The 18,243-nt window shown below is 43.5% G+C and overlaps 1 protein-coding gene across 1 annotated transcript in view; it reads right to left on the bottom strand.

Moving 5' to 3' along the window:
* Nucleotides 1–672: 672 nt before the first annotated feature.
* The window catches only part of TRPC3 (transient receptor potential cation channel subfamily C member 3), a 92,420-nt gene continuing 74,849 nt past the window's right edge, over nucleotides 673–18,243 (bottom strand). Inside the window, exons 10-12 of the mRNA XM_072625228.1 lie at nucleotides 12,416–12,499; nucleotides 8,912–8,987; nucleotides 673–4,792 (exon numbers count right to left, since the gene is read on the bottom strand). Coding sequence (XP_072481329.1) covers nucleotides 4,650–4,792; nucleotides 8,912–8,987; nucleotides 12,416–12,499 — 303 coding nt within the window. The 3' untranslated portion in view covers nucleotides 673–4,649. The remainder of the gene's footprint in view (nucleotides 4,793–8,911; nucleotides 8,988–12,415; nucleotides 12,500–18,243) is intronic.

Genomic DNA, 18,243 nt, shown 5'->3' with positions numbered 1-18,243 from the left:
TTTTTGCACTTAGGCCACCAGGAAGTTACAGTCAGATCCTTAGTATTTATAGTTATTTTTTCAGTTATGTCCAACTCTCTGTAACCCCATTTGGAGTTTTCATGTCAAAGATAACTGAAGGGGTTTGCCATTTCCTTCCCCAGCTCATTTTACAAATCAGGAAACAGAGGCAAACAGGGTCAAGTGACTTGTTCAGGGTCACACAGCTTGTAGGTGTCGGAGGCCACATTTGAACTCAGGTCTTACTGACTCCAGACCTGGCACTCTATCAACTGTATCACCTAGAAGCCCAATAAACATTAATTATTAACAATATTATATTATTTATGTCATAAAGATATCATATTATATGATTATATATAATTATTATAATATATTATAAATATATTTATATTATATTATTTATTTATATTAATTAAAATTAAGCACCTACTATGTGCCAGGCACTGTGCTAAACACTAAGAATACAAAAAGAGGCAAAAGGCAGCCCCTGTCCTCAAGTGCCTTGCAACCTGATCTAATGCCAGGAGGTGGGTAGCCAAAGGCATTTCTTTGTTGCTGCTGGAGTCTGTCCCGACACTGCAGAGCAGGGGATTTCTGGATTTAAATGGTACCAAAAGTTCACGTTTTGTCACAGCCCATGTAAGTGGATATTAACACATAACACTAGAAAAATATTCAATCTTTTATTAAGGTCTGAGGTTTCACATCAAATATTCAACTGTAAAATACATGTGAAATTTGGAGAGCTTTTAGAATGAATATGCTATTGGTACAGCATGAAGGGGATTTTTTTTTTTCTTAATGGCAACAGAAACAAAGTTCTCAAGGTAGAAACTGTCAGTTATCTCCAGGACATGCTAGCTGACGTCATTGAATCTGGGAAGCTGTATTTGGTTCTGCCCTCCAAACAGGGCTTTTTCATCTGGATAGAGGAAGAAGAAAATGATTACAATTTACATTCCTAAGAGAGTGCTATGGGAAAAGCTTTGGAGGCATGGGAGAGGAGACAGGGAAATTCATGATCCAGAGTATAAATCTCTAAATGATTTAAACTAGCTGGCAGAAGTCCTTTTGGGTCTCTCCCTGCTTTTTGGCAATACATTTTGCAGGTGCAAATCCTTGTGCTAAGATACCTTATTAGCTTGAAACTCAATTCTTTGTGGAATGCCAGAATACCAGAGTTGGAAGGGACCTCAAAGGGCATGTGGTCCAACCTCTATCTAGAGAAGAATGCCCCCTCCAACATACCCTGTAAATGGTCACCCCACCTTTGCTTGAAGACCTTCAATGAGAGGAGGTTTCTGAGATAGCCCACTCCACTTTGGGATGGCTCAGAAATGTTAAGTCACTGGCCCTAAATCTGCCTCTCTGCAACCCCACCCCTCACCCTTTTGCCCCCACATGGCATTCCTATTTCTTCTCTCTTGTGGAAAATAGAAATATAATCTCCATTTCTTATGACAACCTTCCAGTATTTGGAGTCTGAGGCATGCTGATACACTTCAGATACAAATGTGCCAGTTTCTGTATTATGTCTATGGTTGAAGAGGCAGTGAAACAGTGGATAGAGAGTCAGTTTTGGAGCTGAAAAGTCCTAGGTAACAGTCCTGGCTCTGACACATGAGAGAGTCCTACAGAAATTAAACTGCAGGTATAGACACCAAAACCAAGAAAGCCGGACTGGAACGATTTGGTTAGATGAAATCATCTCTCAATAGATGTTTGTAGTGATGAACACAGATGTCCCCTAGGGATGGGATTGCCAATTATCACCAAGCAAGCATGACGGAGGGTTCAGAGGGCCCCTAGGAGATGTAGTTCAGTGCCTCAGAGACAGCTTTCCCTGTTCAGCTTGGGAAGAGACAGGATTAATTACATAGTATTAGACCAGAAGGGACTTTAGAGGGACAGAGTTAGGTTGGCCCAGAAAAGTCTCAACTGCCTCTAGTGGGGACAAAAAGCAGGTGGTTGCCGCAGCAGCCGCAATGGAGGATGTTTGGCATGGCCGCTGTCCTTCTAAGCATTAAGCTTCTGGAACCTACTGCTTACAGAGGTCTTCATTTCCTAAGGATCCTTCTGGGGAGAATGAGACTGGTCTTTCCTGAGGAAATCCAAGTCGTTGATGAGTTGTTTTCTATTTCTCCTTGCTCTTCCTGTTCTGTCTGAAAGGGTAGATGTTCAAATGACAAATCTCTTTTTTACTTTTATTCCTTATTTCTTTATTAGCACTTCAGATCTGGTTTCCTTTGGACTAAGATAGAATTTCTAAAATGCCTTTGTCTTTATTTGAGTACAAAGACTGGGGGGACTGCAGCGATTATTTGAATACAAAGATTTCGACAGACCATCTTTGACTTGGCAACTAAAGGTCACTCTACCCTGATGGCTCTGACCTTTTGTTTTTAGTTTCTTAATAATCTTCATTAATAAGCTCCTAGAAATAATAGGGAGAAAGGACAACTTTGAGAACTTCTGGACCACTGCACTGGGCTAAAACTTGGAGTTTATCTCTTTGTCCCCGGAAGCTTTGAATAAAGGCAGATCTGGCAATTTCCACCTTCCCCTCCCAGGAGTTTCCAGAGATGAGGAAGGGAAAAGAGGGGTCTCCCAGAGGAAAGGTAATCTCTCCATCCAACCAAGGGTGGGGAACCTGCAGCCTTGAGGTCCCTGGGTGCAGCCCTTTGACTGAATCCAAACTTCACAGGACAAATCCCCTTAATAAAAGGATGGGTTCTGTAAAACTTGGACTCAGTCAAAAGGCCGAACCCAAGAACCTCAAAGGCCACATGTGGCCTCAAGGCCGAAGGTTTCCCACCCTTGACAAGACCTACGGGTAGAGGTGAGTGTGGTCTATTACATTAAGACCCATCCCCTTTGGTTAGAAGGGGCAAAGTCCTCCTCAGTCCAATTCTGCCCTCCTTGGCGCCATCTGCCGGCCACACAAGCATCCAGCCGTATTTATGCAGCATTCCTGAAGGTCCCCAGACAAGGACCTAGTTCTGTCCGACAGGGTTTCGGCTTTTCTATTATTGCTCCTCATTTTAGTGCACGATTTCTTTGCATAAAAGACACGTTCACAAAATTCAAAGCCCACTAAGCGTGACTATTGCACTGAGCTGCTAAGCTTTAATCAGAGGCAGCCATGCAATAAGGTGTCAGCCTGGCAGAGAACTGAAAATAAAGTCTCTGCCTGTGAAAATGTACTTGGGACTAAATTCAGATTACCTCCAGAAAGGTAAAGGGAATCTATGACGGAAAGGACACGACATACAACATGTATATACAGATAAATAAAGCATACAACAGTGTTCATTGCTTCGGACAGTACAACACCATCTTGCTATCAAGCTCCTGACTCACTGCTCAAAGGCAACACTGATAATCTCTGAACCAAAAAAAAATGTCTCAGTAAGTCTCCCTGAGCCCCACTGGCCTATATATGTGTTCTTCCACAATTCTCCAAAGAAATCTTTTTGGACCACTCGCTGCAAGGGAAGGTACAATTTGGGCTATTTCTTTTTGTGGCCAACCAGTTAGTGCAAATGCTGAAGGGTCAGTTGTAAAAAAAAAAAAAAGAAAGGAAAATGATCCATAGCAGTTGAATGTAGTATAGAGAGCTGATTAGGAGAGGTGGATCAACCTGATACAGTTAGAAGAAAGTGAGCCTTGCTTTGGGATTTAGATTTCCCATACAACTGTGAAAATGCCCATTAACAACTCCATGATGGGACTGAGGGCATCTCCTGAGTTTGGATGCCACTTCACAGAAGCCCTTCTTGGCATGGTGAGGAAGGAGGACTGGTTCCTTGGCGGTCTTTGGGGGATGAAACACTGTAATCCCATTTCCATTCAGCGATTGTTAGCTTGCTGTCACCTCTCTGGCTTGGACCCTCTCTGAATCCCTCTGAAAACCTACACTCAGACCTAATGGCTCGCTTTCTGCCTAATACAAGGCAACTCAAATTCATAGCCTGAGTCATCAAATTATACCCATGAAAGTTTAATCACTCTTAATCAGAGGGTCTTAATGAGTCACAAGGACTTAAGCTAAGGAGATATCCTCAGTCTTCTCAATAAAGTCATCAGAGTTAGCTCACCACAGACTTTTTGACCCAGAAAGGACTTTAGAGGTCATCTAGTCTGATTCCCTCATTTTACAGATGAAGAAACTGAGAGAGGGAAAATCAATGGCTCAAGGACACAACTGAGGTAAATAGATGAGTCAGGATTTGACCCCAAGTCCCATGATTCTAAGTACATCTAAGTATTCTTTTCACAACATCACACAAGAGACAAGTCTACACCTTCTCAAGAGAAATCCAAACAAAATGGCAAACCAAGGCTGACCTCCCTATACCTTCATCCAGCTGGTCAGACTCCCCTGATCAGTCCCCTACAATTGGATATTTTTGTAAAATGCTATCTTGTTTTTTAAAAATGTAAAAACATCAGTACAGACAATTAAAAGAGGATCATTTTGTTGATGGACTGAACAAGTCAAATCTTAAAGTCTTAGCTTTCAAGGAGAGAATCACATAATAAAGGCAGTTTATGCTAAAAATTGACAGTCTTCCCCCAAGTATCTGTTAGAAATATTATTGCCTGTGTTTGTGCTACAGTCAACAAGAGAGCCTCAGACCCTTGAGTCATTCACATCTCAGCATGCTGGGATTTAGCTTCTCTGTGAGTTTATGGATCAGAACTGCTAACTCCTCTGTGGCTTGGGACTTGTCTTCCAAGAGTTCATAGCGCAGGCTTGAAATGTCTTGTTTGATTTCTTTCAGTTCACCTGTAGTATTTGTGAGAAAAGATGGTAGAAAGTCATTTTTGGTCTCTAGTTCATTGATTTGGAAAAGAATATGTAAAATTCATTCAATGTAAAGAAATCTCTGGATATTTTCAAGGTACATATTTCAGATTTTTCCCCTTAAAAAAGTCTAATTTGCTAAACCAGTGATATTCAGAATCAACAATCCCATGTTTATTCTGCAACTTGGTTTTGGTATGATTTGCTAGTAGGTGCATAGGGATAATAGAACTCCAAACCCAGAGCTGGGAGGAACCTTAGGGGTCACCTTGTCCAACATTTGTCTCTGAGCCACAGTTGGAATGCCTCCCACACCCAGGGTTATCCAGAAGGTAAAGTACCTTTGGTCCCTTTAGTTGAGAGTCACACATAGTGAATCCACTGAGAGGACGTTCTGTGGTCTGACAAAGGGTTTCAAGAACCTCAGAGTTCTGCTTGAGGAACCAGTATGGGTAATAGAAAAACTTCTGAATTTGGAGTTAACAAACATGGACTCAGATTACAGCTGTCACTTACTGTGTGACCTTGAGTAAGTAAGTTTCACTCTCTGGGACTCAGTTTTCTCATCTGTACACCAAGGGGGCTCTATAGGACAGATTCCTCAGAGCACTAAAGCTAAAAGCCCATGAACTGAGTTTGATTCAACATGGGTTTATCAGATGCCTTCCTGGAAGTGGTCAATTTTGAACAAGTTTCAGAAGAGGGGATGGGAAAAGAACAAAGACACTCCAGAGAAAGGGAGTGGCATTTACAGGGATGGGAGAAAGCCAGAGAAGGCAATGGTGGGCAGATGAGCTGGCTGGCTCGCCCCAAGCGTCTGTACCAGAAAAATAACAAGAAATATGATGGTGAAACAGGGGCCACGGGGCACAGGCTGTAGAATCAATGGGGCAGGCAGCCACTATCTCCAGAATCATTAGCACAGCACTAGACAGCCTTGCCTATTAGGGAGGCCCCTCCACCAATGACATTTAGCACCATCATAGCTGCCATTACCCCAAAATATGACTCACTCTCAAATTATAACATAAAGCAGAGGTGTCCAGCTCCAATAGAAATAATCCTTCCTGTGCAATGGACTTTATAATTGTTCAGTAGTTGGACTCTGTAACCCCAAATGGGGTTTTCTTGGCAAAGATAATGGAGTGGTTTGCTATTTCCTTCTCCAATGAATTAAGGGAAACTTGTGACTTGCCCAGAGTCACACGGCTAGTGAATGTCTAAGGCTGGATTTGAACTCAGGTCTTCCTGACTCTAGCAGCAACACTCTAACCTTGGAGTCACCTGGCTACCTCATATATTAACATAGGAAATCACAAATTAACATTATCTATGTTCTGTTTTTAATTTATTTGTTAAACACTTCCCAACTGCATGCTAATCTGGTTGAGGAGTTTTGTGACTAAGTGTGACACCTCTCATGTAAAGTACCCATTAGCCATCACTCAGACCTCCCTAATACAGACAGACTTGGACAAGGCAACAAGGTAGATATGGACCTTAAATTCAGGAACTTTCTAAGCAAGATACTCCCAAGTCAACTTGCCTTTATATTTGTAGAATAATCTATAAAGTTATAGAATAGTCTGGAAAATACATTATTTAATATCCTTTACTCTGATCTTTGTAATCTTTTAAAATGTAGCCTGCAGATGAAGGGACTCAGCATTAGGCTACTGGTGATGAAAGTTTGGTTTTGGAGATTCATTAACCAATATCTAAAATGAGCTTATGAAATTATTTCCTTCATATGTACTAATATTAACGAAGATGGGTCTAATTTCCACATTTGTGTCTGTGTCTTATTAGCTGTGTGATCTTGGGCAGATTTCTCCAGCTTCCTGAAAATGGAAATTAGGGTTGTCATGAGGCTCAACATGAGATGATCCATGTTGAGTGTATCATAATTGTTAGGCACTCCATCAGTGCCAACCATGATGACTAGGAGTTCTGGGATGAGCTGCCACCTTGGTGCCACTATTCCATCTCCTGGTACAGAAAGGAGCCAAAGAACAAGACAGTCCCTAAATTGCCATGATGACTATAACAAGCAAGGCAATGAAGATCACGTCCCCAAGTATGCCCATCCTCTAGAGGAGGGGGTATTACCCTCAGCTTCATGAAACCCTATGGGGTCTCTGGATAGATTTCAAGGATCCATGAACTTGGATAAGAAAAAATTACATTTTTTGTTTTCAAGGAATCTTCTGGCTCATTTGTAATCCTCTGCGGTCGGTTTTATACACTTCAAAACATTATTCTGAGAAGAGGTTTTATAGGTTTTGCCAGATGGTTACAGGGTCCAGGACACAAAAATGTTCAAGAACCTTTGCTCTAGAGGGTAGCTTAAGAGAATTTGATATGGCATAGAGCCAATTGGACTTGGAGTAAGAATACTTGACCCTCACAAGGTATGTGACCCTGGGCAAGTCACTTAACCTCTTAACCTCAGTTTCCTCATCTGTAAACCAGTGACCATAAAGTCTCCAATACCTGCCACACAAGGCTGTTGTGAGAATCTGAAGTAATGAATAAAGCACTTCACAACCTTAAATTGTCATGTGTCAGGTATTTTGTTACTAGAGAAAACTGCCCCTTAAAAGAAAATCCCAATAATAGGTCTTAATAAACAAATGAAGAGTTTGCACATCTGAATAAGTCAGATCCAAAAAACTCCTGTATTAATAACAGGTCCCCAAACACTTTCCAGCTCATATATTTTTACAGAAGACACTGGTTCTTCCTCTTCTTGCCAGGACAGACAAAAACAATGATGCCTCTGACAGTCAGGCAGTGAGCCCAAGCGGTACCTGAATCCTTCATGGCCTCCAGAGTCCAGGCAGCAACTGAAAAGGGCCAAGTCTTACAAGGGCATTTCTTACAATACTGCCTGAAAGGAGACTGAGGCACCAAAAAGTCAAGTGACCTGCCCAGGGTCACACAGTCAGCATCTTTTAGATAGCGAGATCCATACGAAGGGAATAGTCACCAGGCTACCAGACATGCGTCTGTTTTGGCCCCATCGTTACTTTCTGAGTGGACAACTGTCCATGTTTCCATGTGATTATTAAACAGGAATTGGTACAGCTGCCTAACCAGGGTTGTGAGGATTAAGACTCCATCAGTGAAGGAAAAGACTCATACAGACTGTTGAGAAATGGCAGGTGGGTCGGGATGGCCTGTCACCTGGGCTCCTGCCCAGGAATCCTTGGCTCTCACCAAATGGGAGTTCAGAGGTTCTTAGACATGGGGCCATCATAGAATCCCTAAGATCCTAAGGACATCGGTGTCAAATCTCTCATTTTATATCTGAGGAAATTCGAGAGAGGAAGTGACTTGCCCAGAGTTACACAGCAAGTAAGTTCCTGAGGTAGGATTTGAACCCATGTCTGCCTGGCCCCAAGTCTAGGGTACAACCAACGCTGCCTCTTGAAGTCATATCTAGGACTTCACTCCAGGATACCAGACAGAACCTTTCCTCCTCTCACTGTTCCCATTCCCTCCCTTGTCTTGCCCTCTGGCTCCTTCCTCCTTGCTCTCTTTTCCCTAGGCACAAAAAGCCCTATTTATGGCTCTGCTCAGATGCTTGAAAAACATGCCATGGCTTGCTCAGCTGCCCTTGAATTATAACAAAGACTCAACTCAAATAATCAAAAATCTAACTTCTGTAATGTTTTAAGATGTCCAAAGGGCCTTCCTTCCCTTCCCCCTCCCCTCCCAATCCCTCTCTCTCCTTTTCTCTCTCCATCCTCCTCTCCTCTCTCTCTTTTCCTCCCTCCCTCCTTCTTTCCCTCCACCTTCCTTCCTTCTCTTCCCTTCTTCCTCCCTCCTTCTCCCTCCCCTCCCTCCCTCTGTCCCTCCTCTCTCTCTCTCCCTTTCTCTCTCCATCCTCCTCTCCTCTCTCTCTTTTCCTCCCTCCCTCCTTCTTTCTCTCCATCTTCCTTCCTTCTCTTCCCTTTCTTCCTCCCCCCCTCTGTACCTCCTCTCCTCTCTCTCTTTTCCTCCCTCCCTCCTTCTCCCTCCCCCCCCCTCCCTTGCTCCCATCTTCCATGTTTGGTGAAACCCTTCTCAAAGCCAGTTTCTCCTGCAGGAGTTACTCACCTTCATTGACTTCGTCATTCTCCTTGTCTACCTGGGCTTTCAGAACATAACGTTTTATGAGCCTTTTCATTATTTGCTGCAGAAAGAAGACATAATTATACCACTGTTTATATATGTAAAAAGGCCCACAACTTATGCTCGCAAGAGTCCTATGCACCTGCAAGCAAAACCTGCCATGAGAGAATGACCAGTGGCTTGAATCGACCCTGCTGTTGTGGAAGGAGCCAGGCAGCCACTGGAACCCGGGCCGCTCTTGGGAAGGAAGGGACTACGGTGGAAGGGACAGCAGGAGGGAAGTCAGGGCTCTGGCTCCTTTCTCCCCGTGTGACCCTGGCCCCTCTCCTTACCAGCTCAGAGCCTCTGTTTCTTCTGTAAAGTGAGAAAGATAAACTAGGCGATAGACTAAGTCCAAGGACCCTTCCAGCTTTGAATGCTATATTTCTACTGCCAATTAACTAGACTATACAGCAAGCCTTATTAGTCTCTTGAAATAAGGAGTCATTTCTTAGACCCCTTCCCCCATATAATCGTCTTCCAAGTGGCCTTGTGTGTCTGTGCCATCTCTAGATATTGTGAGACTCTGACCCATCATGACATGGACACAACATGGAAGCCTGGAGCGCTGGCAGAGTGAATGGGAAGTCAGGAAACCTGAGCTCCGCCAGGGCCTGGCACTCCCCTTAGATCAGCACACCTCCCAGGCCTCACTTCCCTCATCTAGAAAATAGGGATGATGCCATCTGCGTTACATTCCCGGGTGGTGAACAAAGGGCTTGGAAACCAGAAACCACCACAGAAACCTGGGCTATTATCTTTACTCCTCCACTAAAGCTGTGCCCAAGGCCTCATCACAGCTGGAATTTCTCCTTATGCCTTTTTCACTTCCACCATGCCATGGAAAGCCCCCTCTCCTCTAATAGTATATTAGTAGCCACAGAGCACTCAGTCTGAGGAGGGGCCTCAGGGGAATGACCTGCCGGGAGCCTCACCTTGGATCCCGACTGGCAGGGATGTGCAGAGCTCAGAATGGACTTCTGAGTCACCATCATTTCCTGGGAGCTCACAATTCATAGTATTCTGTCTTCCTTCCCCCCACTCTCTTTTATCCTCTCTCTATCTCTCTCTCTGCCTCTCTCCCCACTCCCCTTCTCTTTCTCTCTCCCCCTTTTCTCTCTCTCCTCCCTTCTCTCTCTTCCTTTTTCTCTCTCTTTCTCTTTCTTCCCCCTTTCCTCTCTTCTCCTCCCTTCTCTCTCTCACTCTCTCTGTCTCTGTCTCTCTTTCTCTTCCTTCCCCTTTTCCTCTCTTCTCTTTCCCTTTTTCCCATTTTCAGCACTGGGCTTGAAGTCAGGAAGACCGGAGCTAAAATTAAGCCTGAAGAACTCACTAGATGTGTGACCCTGGAGATGTTACTTTACCACTGTCGGCCTCACTTTCCTCAACTATGAAAGAGGGACAACAGCGCCTACCTTCCAGGGTTGGTGGGAATATCAGATGTGCTCAGCACATGGCCTGGTACACAGCAGGCACTTCATGAGTACTTGGGTTCTTTCTTCCTCCATCCTCTCTCTCTCTCCGCCCCTTCTCCCTCCTTTCTCTCACCTTCTCTTTCCCCTTTCTTCTCTCTATCTCCCCTGCTTCTCTCTTCTTTTCCTCCTTTTCTTCTCTCTCCCCTTCCCCTTCTCCCTTGGCTCTCCTCTCTTCTCCTCTTTTCTTCTCTCTTGCCCTTTTTTCCCTCTCCTCTACTCTCACCTCTTTCTCCTCCCTCCCTTTCCACTCTGTTCTCTCCTTTTCTCCCATTTCCCTTTCTCCTTCCCCCCCTCCTTTCTCTTTCTCTTTTTCTCTGTACAGAACACATTGCAGAGGCCACTAGGTGATGCAGGAGATGGAGCTCTGAATGTGGAGTCAAGAATCCCCGAGCTTCAATCCTGCCTCAGATTCTTCCTAGCTGTGTGACCTTGGACACATCACCTATCCTCCTAGCCTTACTACATCTATAAAATGGGGATGATAACAGCACCTACCTGAGAGGGTTGTTGTATGGACCAAACAAGACACTGCAAACCTTAAAAGGCCTCTATAACCCTATTTAATACACCTTTGTTGCATGTCTAATGAATCTCAACAGGCTGGTGCATCCCCGCTGCTTGAGGTCATGAGCTGAGGTTGATACATGGAGGAGAGGTAGGGCAGCTGCCCAGGAGAGAAGAAGCAAATGATCACCCAAAGGAAGAGAAGGAAGGAGTTGGGGACAATGCCTAGTGCAAGGGCCCTGGGGGCCAAGGATGAAAGAGAGGGAGCTGCAAAGATGTCCCAGGGAGAAAAGGTACAAGGCACAAGGAGCAGAGCCCGGGGGGTGGGGAGGTTGGGGGGCACTTCTCAGGCTGCACTGGCCCAGCTTCATGGCCCCTGGCACCAGGGCAGCTTCCAAAGCACATGGCTAATGTTGGGCCAGTCTTCAGATGTCTGCCTTTGGCAATGACATATTCCTTATTTCAGTTCATAGAAGAATATTTAAAAGTCAAAGTCAGTTTTACAGGAGGAAGTGTGAAAAGAAGCCCCAGCCCCCCAGCCCCCACACCAGCACTGCCCTTTACAACTATTTAACCCGATACACAACTTCCTGATCCCCTTCATCCTCATTTGGGGCTGGATCACCATGAGAAATAGCCTGGAGATTTGGAAACCATAATGATCCACTTGAGGGGAAAGGAACCATGCTCCCCCCACCTCAAGTTTGAGAACAGCTTTCAAATATCTCGCTCAATATTAAAATGCAAAATACACAATATCATTGCAAGGCAGCTAGGTGCTACAGTGGTTAGAACACTGGATGTGGCATCAGGAAGACCTGAGTTCAAATCCTGCCTCAGATTCATTCTAGCTATGTGACCCTGGGCAAGTCACTTTACCCCTGTCTGCCTCAGTTTCTTCATCTGTAAATTGCAAATAATAATAGCACCTACCTTCCAGGGTTATTGTGAGGATCAAAAGAGATAATAAGTGTAAAGTGATTAGCACAACGCCTGGCACAAAGTAGTCACTTCATAAAGGCTTTTCCCCCTCTTCCCCCCTCCCCTTCTCCCTTCAAGATGGTGCCAATGTAGACAAATTCCCCAAGTATGGACAATAATTGGGTAGAAAAAGAGTTGTCTCAAGGCAAAATATTTATAAATCCAGGCCAGGTGTCACGCGTATTTATGTCCTGTCCATGAGGATAACATGGTTAGCCATCAAACTTGTACCGTTTTTCCACAGCCTGGCACTGACTGTTCTCCCCAAACCATAGCCAGTCCTTACTTGGAATGTTCTAGAACCACTCTTTTGCATCCTCACATTGAATAAGGGGGTCTCTAAGGTCAACTCTGAAATTCACAGTACAAATGAAGGATGAATTTCTACTCACAAACACACACAGTTACATATGTGCACATATACACATACATACATATATATATACATACATATATATATATATATATATATACATGCCCAATAAGTGCTTACCTGATAGCGTGTTGGCTGATTGAGAATGCTGTTAAAACTGTGTGATTCAAAAACTCTGGAGTTAGACTGAGTGAAGAGGTTTAACTAGGAAAAAATACAATTAACCTAGTAAATGAGAATACATTCATTGGAAATCAAAACTACCATCTACCTTTTGATTTTCCTCCTGGTATTTCTGGAGTTCAAGTCTGGGGGGTAGCATTCTTCTTAAATGTATTTTAGAAATAATAACTGAAAGTGTTTTGTAGAAGTATTTTGGGGTACCTAGGGGGTGCAGCGGATAGACTATGGACCTGGAGACAAGAAAACCTAAGTAAAAAACCAGTCTCAGACACTTACTCCCTGTGTGACCCTGGACAAGTTACCTAACCTCTGTTTGCCTCAGTTTCCTCAACTGTAAAATGGGAATAATAAAAAATGAGGATAAAATGAGATAATATTTGTAAAGTATTTAGCACAGTGCCTGGCACTATGTTATTATTGTCATTATAATGAACTCAATATCCTTGTTCTTTAAAAAGTTAAATTTATAAAACCTATTACCCATATTGCATCTATTAAAAACTGTTTTCTTCTTTCTTCCGCCCCTCTGTGTGCTCCTGAAGACTGCTCTGGGGCTCTGAGAGGTCAGTGATACCTAGAAATGGGTCTGCTGTTCATTTCACTGAAAGGTTTCTCTTTATGAAATAAAGGACTCTTCTCTCTTTAGAATATAAGTTCCTGGAGGGCAAGATAGCTTCTGGTTTTGCTTTTGTATCCCCAATGCCTAATCCAGTGCCTTACATACACTGGGCATTTAATAAATGCATGCTGTAATCTGAATTGAATTTCCCACCAATGGAGGTTTCCCTCAAAAAAAAGAGGCTGATATAAAGTACCTTTCTAGATACTTAATTAAAACCTTAAGAATCAGGCAAAAAATGTTCTATATGCTTTGCGATTTTGAGTGGGACAATCATGACCAACCACTCCATTGATGAACACATGATACACACAAGGGCAGGGCTAATGTTTCTTCCCATGCCGTTAGAGGAGATGGGGGCCCTCCTATACTGGAGTGGGAAGGTGCCCTCCATCCAAAAATATCAACGCTATTCCTGACTTTCTACCGTTACAGCTTCATACCTTTGGATCTGAAAAAGTCCCTTTTGACTAGGAAGGAGTTATACCATAAGCTATTCAAAGCTCACCCCTTGGCATCAGTTAACAAAACGTAGCAGAACTCAGTTAGACAGACAACAATAAGACCATCAGAGAAAGGGCAATCAATGGTTGGGCACCTGGGAGGTGGCTAGGTGCCAGTGTGAGAAAAATTGGAGTTGGTCTGAGAGAATTCTCAATGCCTACTAGCATTTTACTATGTTGTCTAAAGGACAGCAGGGTGGAGTAAGGGATAGCCAAGAAGCCTTGACGATCTGGGTTCAAGTCCTGTCTCTGGTACATCCTGGCTTTGTGACCCTTGGCAACTCCCTTAACTCCCCAATGCTTCAGGTAACTTTCTAAGTTGCACAGGAGATGTCACCCAGCATTCCCAGAGTTTCCCAACCCTATACCAGGGAAATCACTGGTCCTTCAGACAAACCCTCCCCAGACTGTCTGGTCAGGTCACTATATAAGGAGAGATTTTGTTGCTTCCCACAAGAGGTTGGGTTCACTTTATGGGCCAAGGTCACCTCCACAGTTACGCAAAAGAGATCTCTCAAGGCCACGAAACAAAATTCTCCCTCCTCCTTCAAAAATAAAAGTATTGCAAACATTGTCGTCCTCCCATTTGGGAGCGGGCATCTGTGACGAGGATTAGGAAGGGAGGAAAACACAGCCCACTGATAAAAAGCTGGAAAACGTGGATGGCGGGGTCAGCTCAGTTTATCTTGGCTGGAAAGTCCCTGAGAAGGGGCTCCAGAGGGCTCAACCTTCCTTCTATTTGCAGGAATCCCGCCTGAGACAAGTCATTCTCTCAGAGGGCAGCGACATGGGTACCAGCTGTGCACCTTAAAATAGAGCCCAGCTGTGCACCTTTCAGACCTCCAGACCTGCTCGCATTCTTCTCCACAGGGTCTAAGTTAGCAAAAACACCATCTGGATTAGAGATTCAGGCTGCAGCAGCCAACTGCTACCCTGTTTTTAGGGCTTTTCAGCTTTCTCCTTAGGAAGGGACAGGGGATGGGCACTGGACTTCACTGGGATAGGGTACTCCCAGATGAGGAAATGCCCTGTGCAAAGGCAGATCACCTTCTCTGTAATTATAGTCTTAGAGAATTGCCAAGAGCACTGAAAGGACTTGGCCAAAGTCACACAGACTTCAACCCATGTCTTCCTGGTTGTAAAGCTGGAAATCTCAAAAAATAAATTGGTTCAATCCAGCTGTTCCAAAGAAGTCAACTTCAGCCCCAGATAGCTGTGGGTTTCCTCATTATGTCAAGCCTGATTTTTGAATGGGGTAAATCTCAGATAAAAAAATATTTCTTTGTTGGCAGCCAGGATGGGACCATGAAAAGACCCTGGGATTTAAAATCAGAAGCCCTGGGTTTGAGCCTTGGCATTTGTCATTACTCTCCCTGAGTCTCAGCTTCTTTCTCTCTAAAAAGGAAAGGGTTAGGCTGGCTTCTGAGGTCCTTTCTACATGAGATCTATAATCCTAAGTCCATATGCCTTAGTTTCTTCCTCTCTAAAATGAGGGAGTGGGAATGGATGGTCTCTATACTCTCTAAATCTACGATTTCATGACTTTAGGACAACCTCTACCTCATTCCAGTGGTGACCAGGGTGAAAACTAGCTTGTGGTACCTTGAGGAGTCCAACTTTGCCACCTGGTAACTAAAGGCCATGAAACACAAAATCTCTTGGAACTAGGCCCTCCTGGAGAGATGAAAATCTCCAGAGAATCCCTGCAAGGGGATACCGTGACACAAGCAGGGATGGGCTGAAGCCAACTTCAACCTACAAGAGTGATTGTTCAATTTTTAGTGTAAGAATTTACACTCTGGAATTAGACAAATACTACAAATTAGGGATGTTTTGTTGATTTTCCAGACTTAAGAAAGTGATGGAGAAAATGTGATTGATGAAGATTAAACTTAAAAGTGTGTCATGCATAATCTCTGTATTTCAGAAAGCTGGTTGTTAAATATTGGGTAATCTAACTCATTGTTTTCTTAAAATCTGCTGTCTAATTATTCTTATGTTAGCCAGTACTTGCAATTTTGATTTTTTTTAATTTTATATTTAAATACTTTGAAGACTTTATATTTATCCCAAATGAATTTTATTTTATTAGATTTAGCCAGTGCTAATGTGAGCTAATCATTAAGTTTTCAGCGTGAGCATTTATACCTCGAAAATTGGCAAATGCCACCATTCAGGGTTTGATTGATTGTTTTGTTGATTGTCTAGACTTCAGAAAGTGATGGAGAATACACATTAAACTTAAAAGTGTGCTATGTTTTTAGGTGAGCTGATTGTTAAACATTTGTCAGCACATCCCTGGGTTCAGCCCAGTTAGGTCTTTGGGATCTTTATGGCTCTTGACGATTATTCAGTTTGTTAGCTACCTTTCCCAGTTTTGTGTCATCTGCAAAACTGATGAGCATACCATTTATCTCTTTGTCCAAGGCACTGGAAAAAATTAAACAGATCCCTGGGACAGTCCACTGGAGACTTCCTGCCAAGCTGACATAGAGCCATTAATGACTTTTTTAGTCTAGCCTTTCAACCAGTATCAAATCCATCTAACTGCACTGCCCTCTACTCCACATGTCTCCATCTTGGCTCTAAAAAATATATCTTGTCAAATTCTCTGCTAAAATCCAGGTAAACTATATCTGCCATTTCCCTGATCAGCCACTGTAGTAATCTTGTTTTTAAAAAAACAAAGGGAAATAAAGTGAGTCTGGCCTGATGTGTTCTGGCTGGGAAAAGACTGAGGCCCTGGAATCACTGCTAACTTTTCTAGAAGTTCGGTAGCCATCTCTTTAATGACGTGTTCTATAATCCCTCAGGAATCAAAATCAGGCTCACCCGTTTAGAATTTGCAGATTTTTGTCCTTTTCTTTTTTCTGAAAACCAGGAAAACATATGCCCTTTCCTGGTCCTGGGATCCCTTGTCCCATTTTCCCTTTGCATGATGTAGCTAATCTGGGCCAGCTGACTTGAATTCCACAAGAGCAGGTCACTGCCCTCTTACCACTGCCTTATTTATCATATGTAGCCACTCCCTGGTAGCTATTTTTGTTTGCTGAAGTCAAGCAGACAGCGCTCTCTTCTTGGCAGAGAAAACAGAAAGAATGTGGCAGCAATTCTATTATCAGGGATCATGGCCCCATGCACCGCAACCAGTGATCCCATTCCTTCTTTTAATCTCCTTTTTCTCTCCACTCTGGTGTTTAAAGAGTTTGAGAGACATAAGTTCTGAGTAACTGATCATTTCAGTAATAATTACAGCATTTTATTAATAAAAGAGGTCAATGGAACTCTGGAATGCTAAAGACTCATCATGGAGCCCAGTCAAAGCTTATATACCCTTGGAGTGGGTGTTCTTCAGGATGATAATCAACTCTTACTGGTTAACCATTAATAATGAGATGTGGGCTCATTCTAATGAGGGTCTTGGGGGTACACACTTGGATCACTCCAGTCTTGGTCAAAGAGACTTATCAACTTCCACATCATCTGTCTGACAAAATTTTCCCAGACCTGAGTAAGCACAATGAGCAAGAATCCACCCATTCACCTAAACTTAGAATTGCTTTTACTGTCTTTGATGGGATCTCAGCCTGGGTAAGTCTTTCCCCAAGATTTCCCACACTGATTGATTTCTGGATCAGGAAGTTTGTGTTCGTCCTTCATTGTTGAAGAAGACCACACCATCAGAGAAATGATGACATGACTTGTACTTGACTTTGTTTTGAGTGAGGGAGGGCTGTGCAGGTCACCAGCCTTACTTCTCCTCCAGAGCCATCTGAATCCAGTGATTCATCAGGATGACTGGAGATAACCCAGGATGCCCTGGGAGACCTTGCCCCTTTAGGCCAAGGTCTTTGCAGGTACTCACTTAGGGTGAGGCAATCCTCATTCATTGACTAGGCCTGTTTAAGAAGGAGCCAGGGCATGGCTCCTTTAATGAGGTCAAGACAAAGAGAGACATCAGGCTGGGAGGGAAACAGCAAGAGTTACTATTGATAATCACTCTAAAGCCAGGAGGGTCCAGAGGAGCCCTTAGGCAGGGGCCCATGGGCGTCTCAGCTTCAGAGTGCAGTAGGTTTAAGGTTTTAGGAAAGGAAAAGACAGGACAGGGAAGGAAAGGATGAGGAAGTAGAAAAAGGAGAAAACCCTGGTCCTAATTAGTTATTAAATACAAGAGACAAATAATCATTTCTTTCACAACATAATGTCCAAAAATAAAAACCTGTGTGTGCGTGCATGTGTGTGCGTGTGTGTGTGCGTGTGTGTGTGTGTGTGTGTGTACTTCCTTTCTCTAAAGTCCTGAAATCCATCCCTCAATCTCCTAAGTTAGTTACCCCTCTCTTGTAACCAAGTTTTTTTAAAATAATAAGTTGCCGCTACGGCACACGGCTATTCCATCAGTCTCACCCCTTCCATCTGGATTTCCAGTGCTGCTCTGGGCTAACAATAATTGAAACTGGCTGCAAGAAATCTTGATGAGGCTGGTTTGAGTTCTTCTATATCTGTATTCACGGCTATATCTGTTCCTAAAGAAATTCAGATTATTTCGCCTCCAGAAGAGAGAGATTGCTTATGGAGTTATCTATTGATTTTTGGAGTGGGGGAGGTGGCTAATGCTTTTCAAGAATAAAAATAGATAGTGGGGA

Source organism: Notamacropus eugenii, chromosome 7 (assembly GCF_028372415.1).
Source record: "Notamacropus eugenii isolate mMacEug1 chromosome 7, mMacEug1.pri_v2, whole genome shotgun sequence".
NCBI classification, from domain to species: Eukaryota; Metazoa; Chordata; class Mammalia; order Diprotodontia; family Macropodidae; genus Notamacropus; species Notamacropus eugenii.
This window is presented reverse-complemented; position numbering and strand designations above follow the sequence as displayed.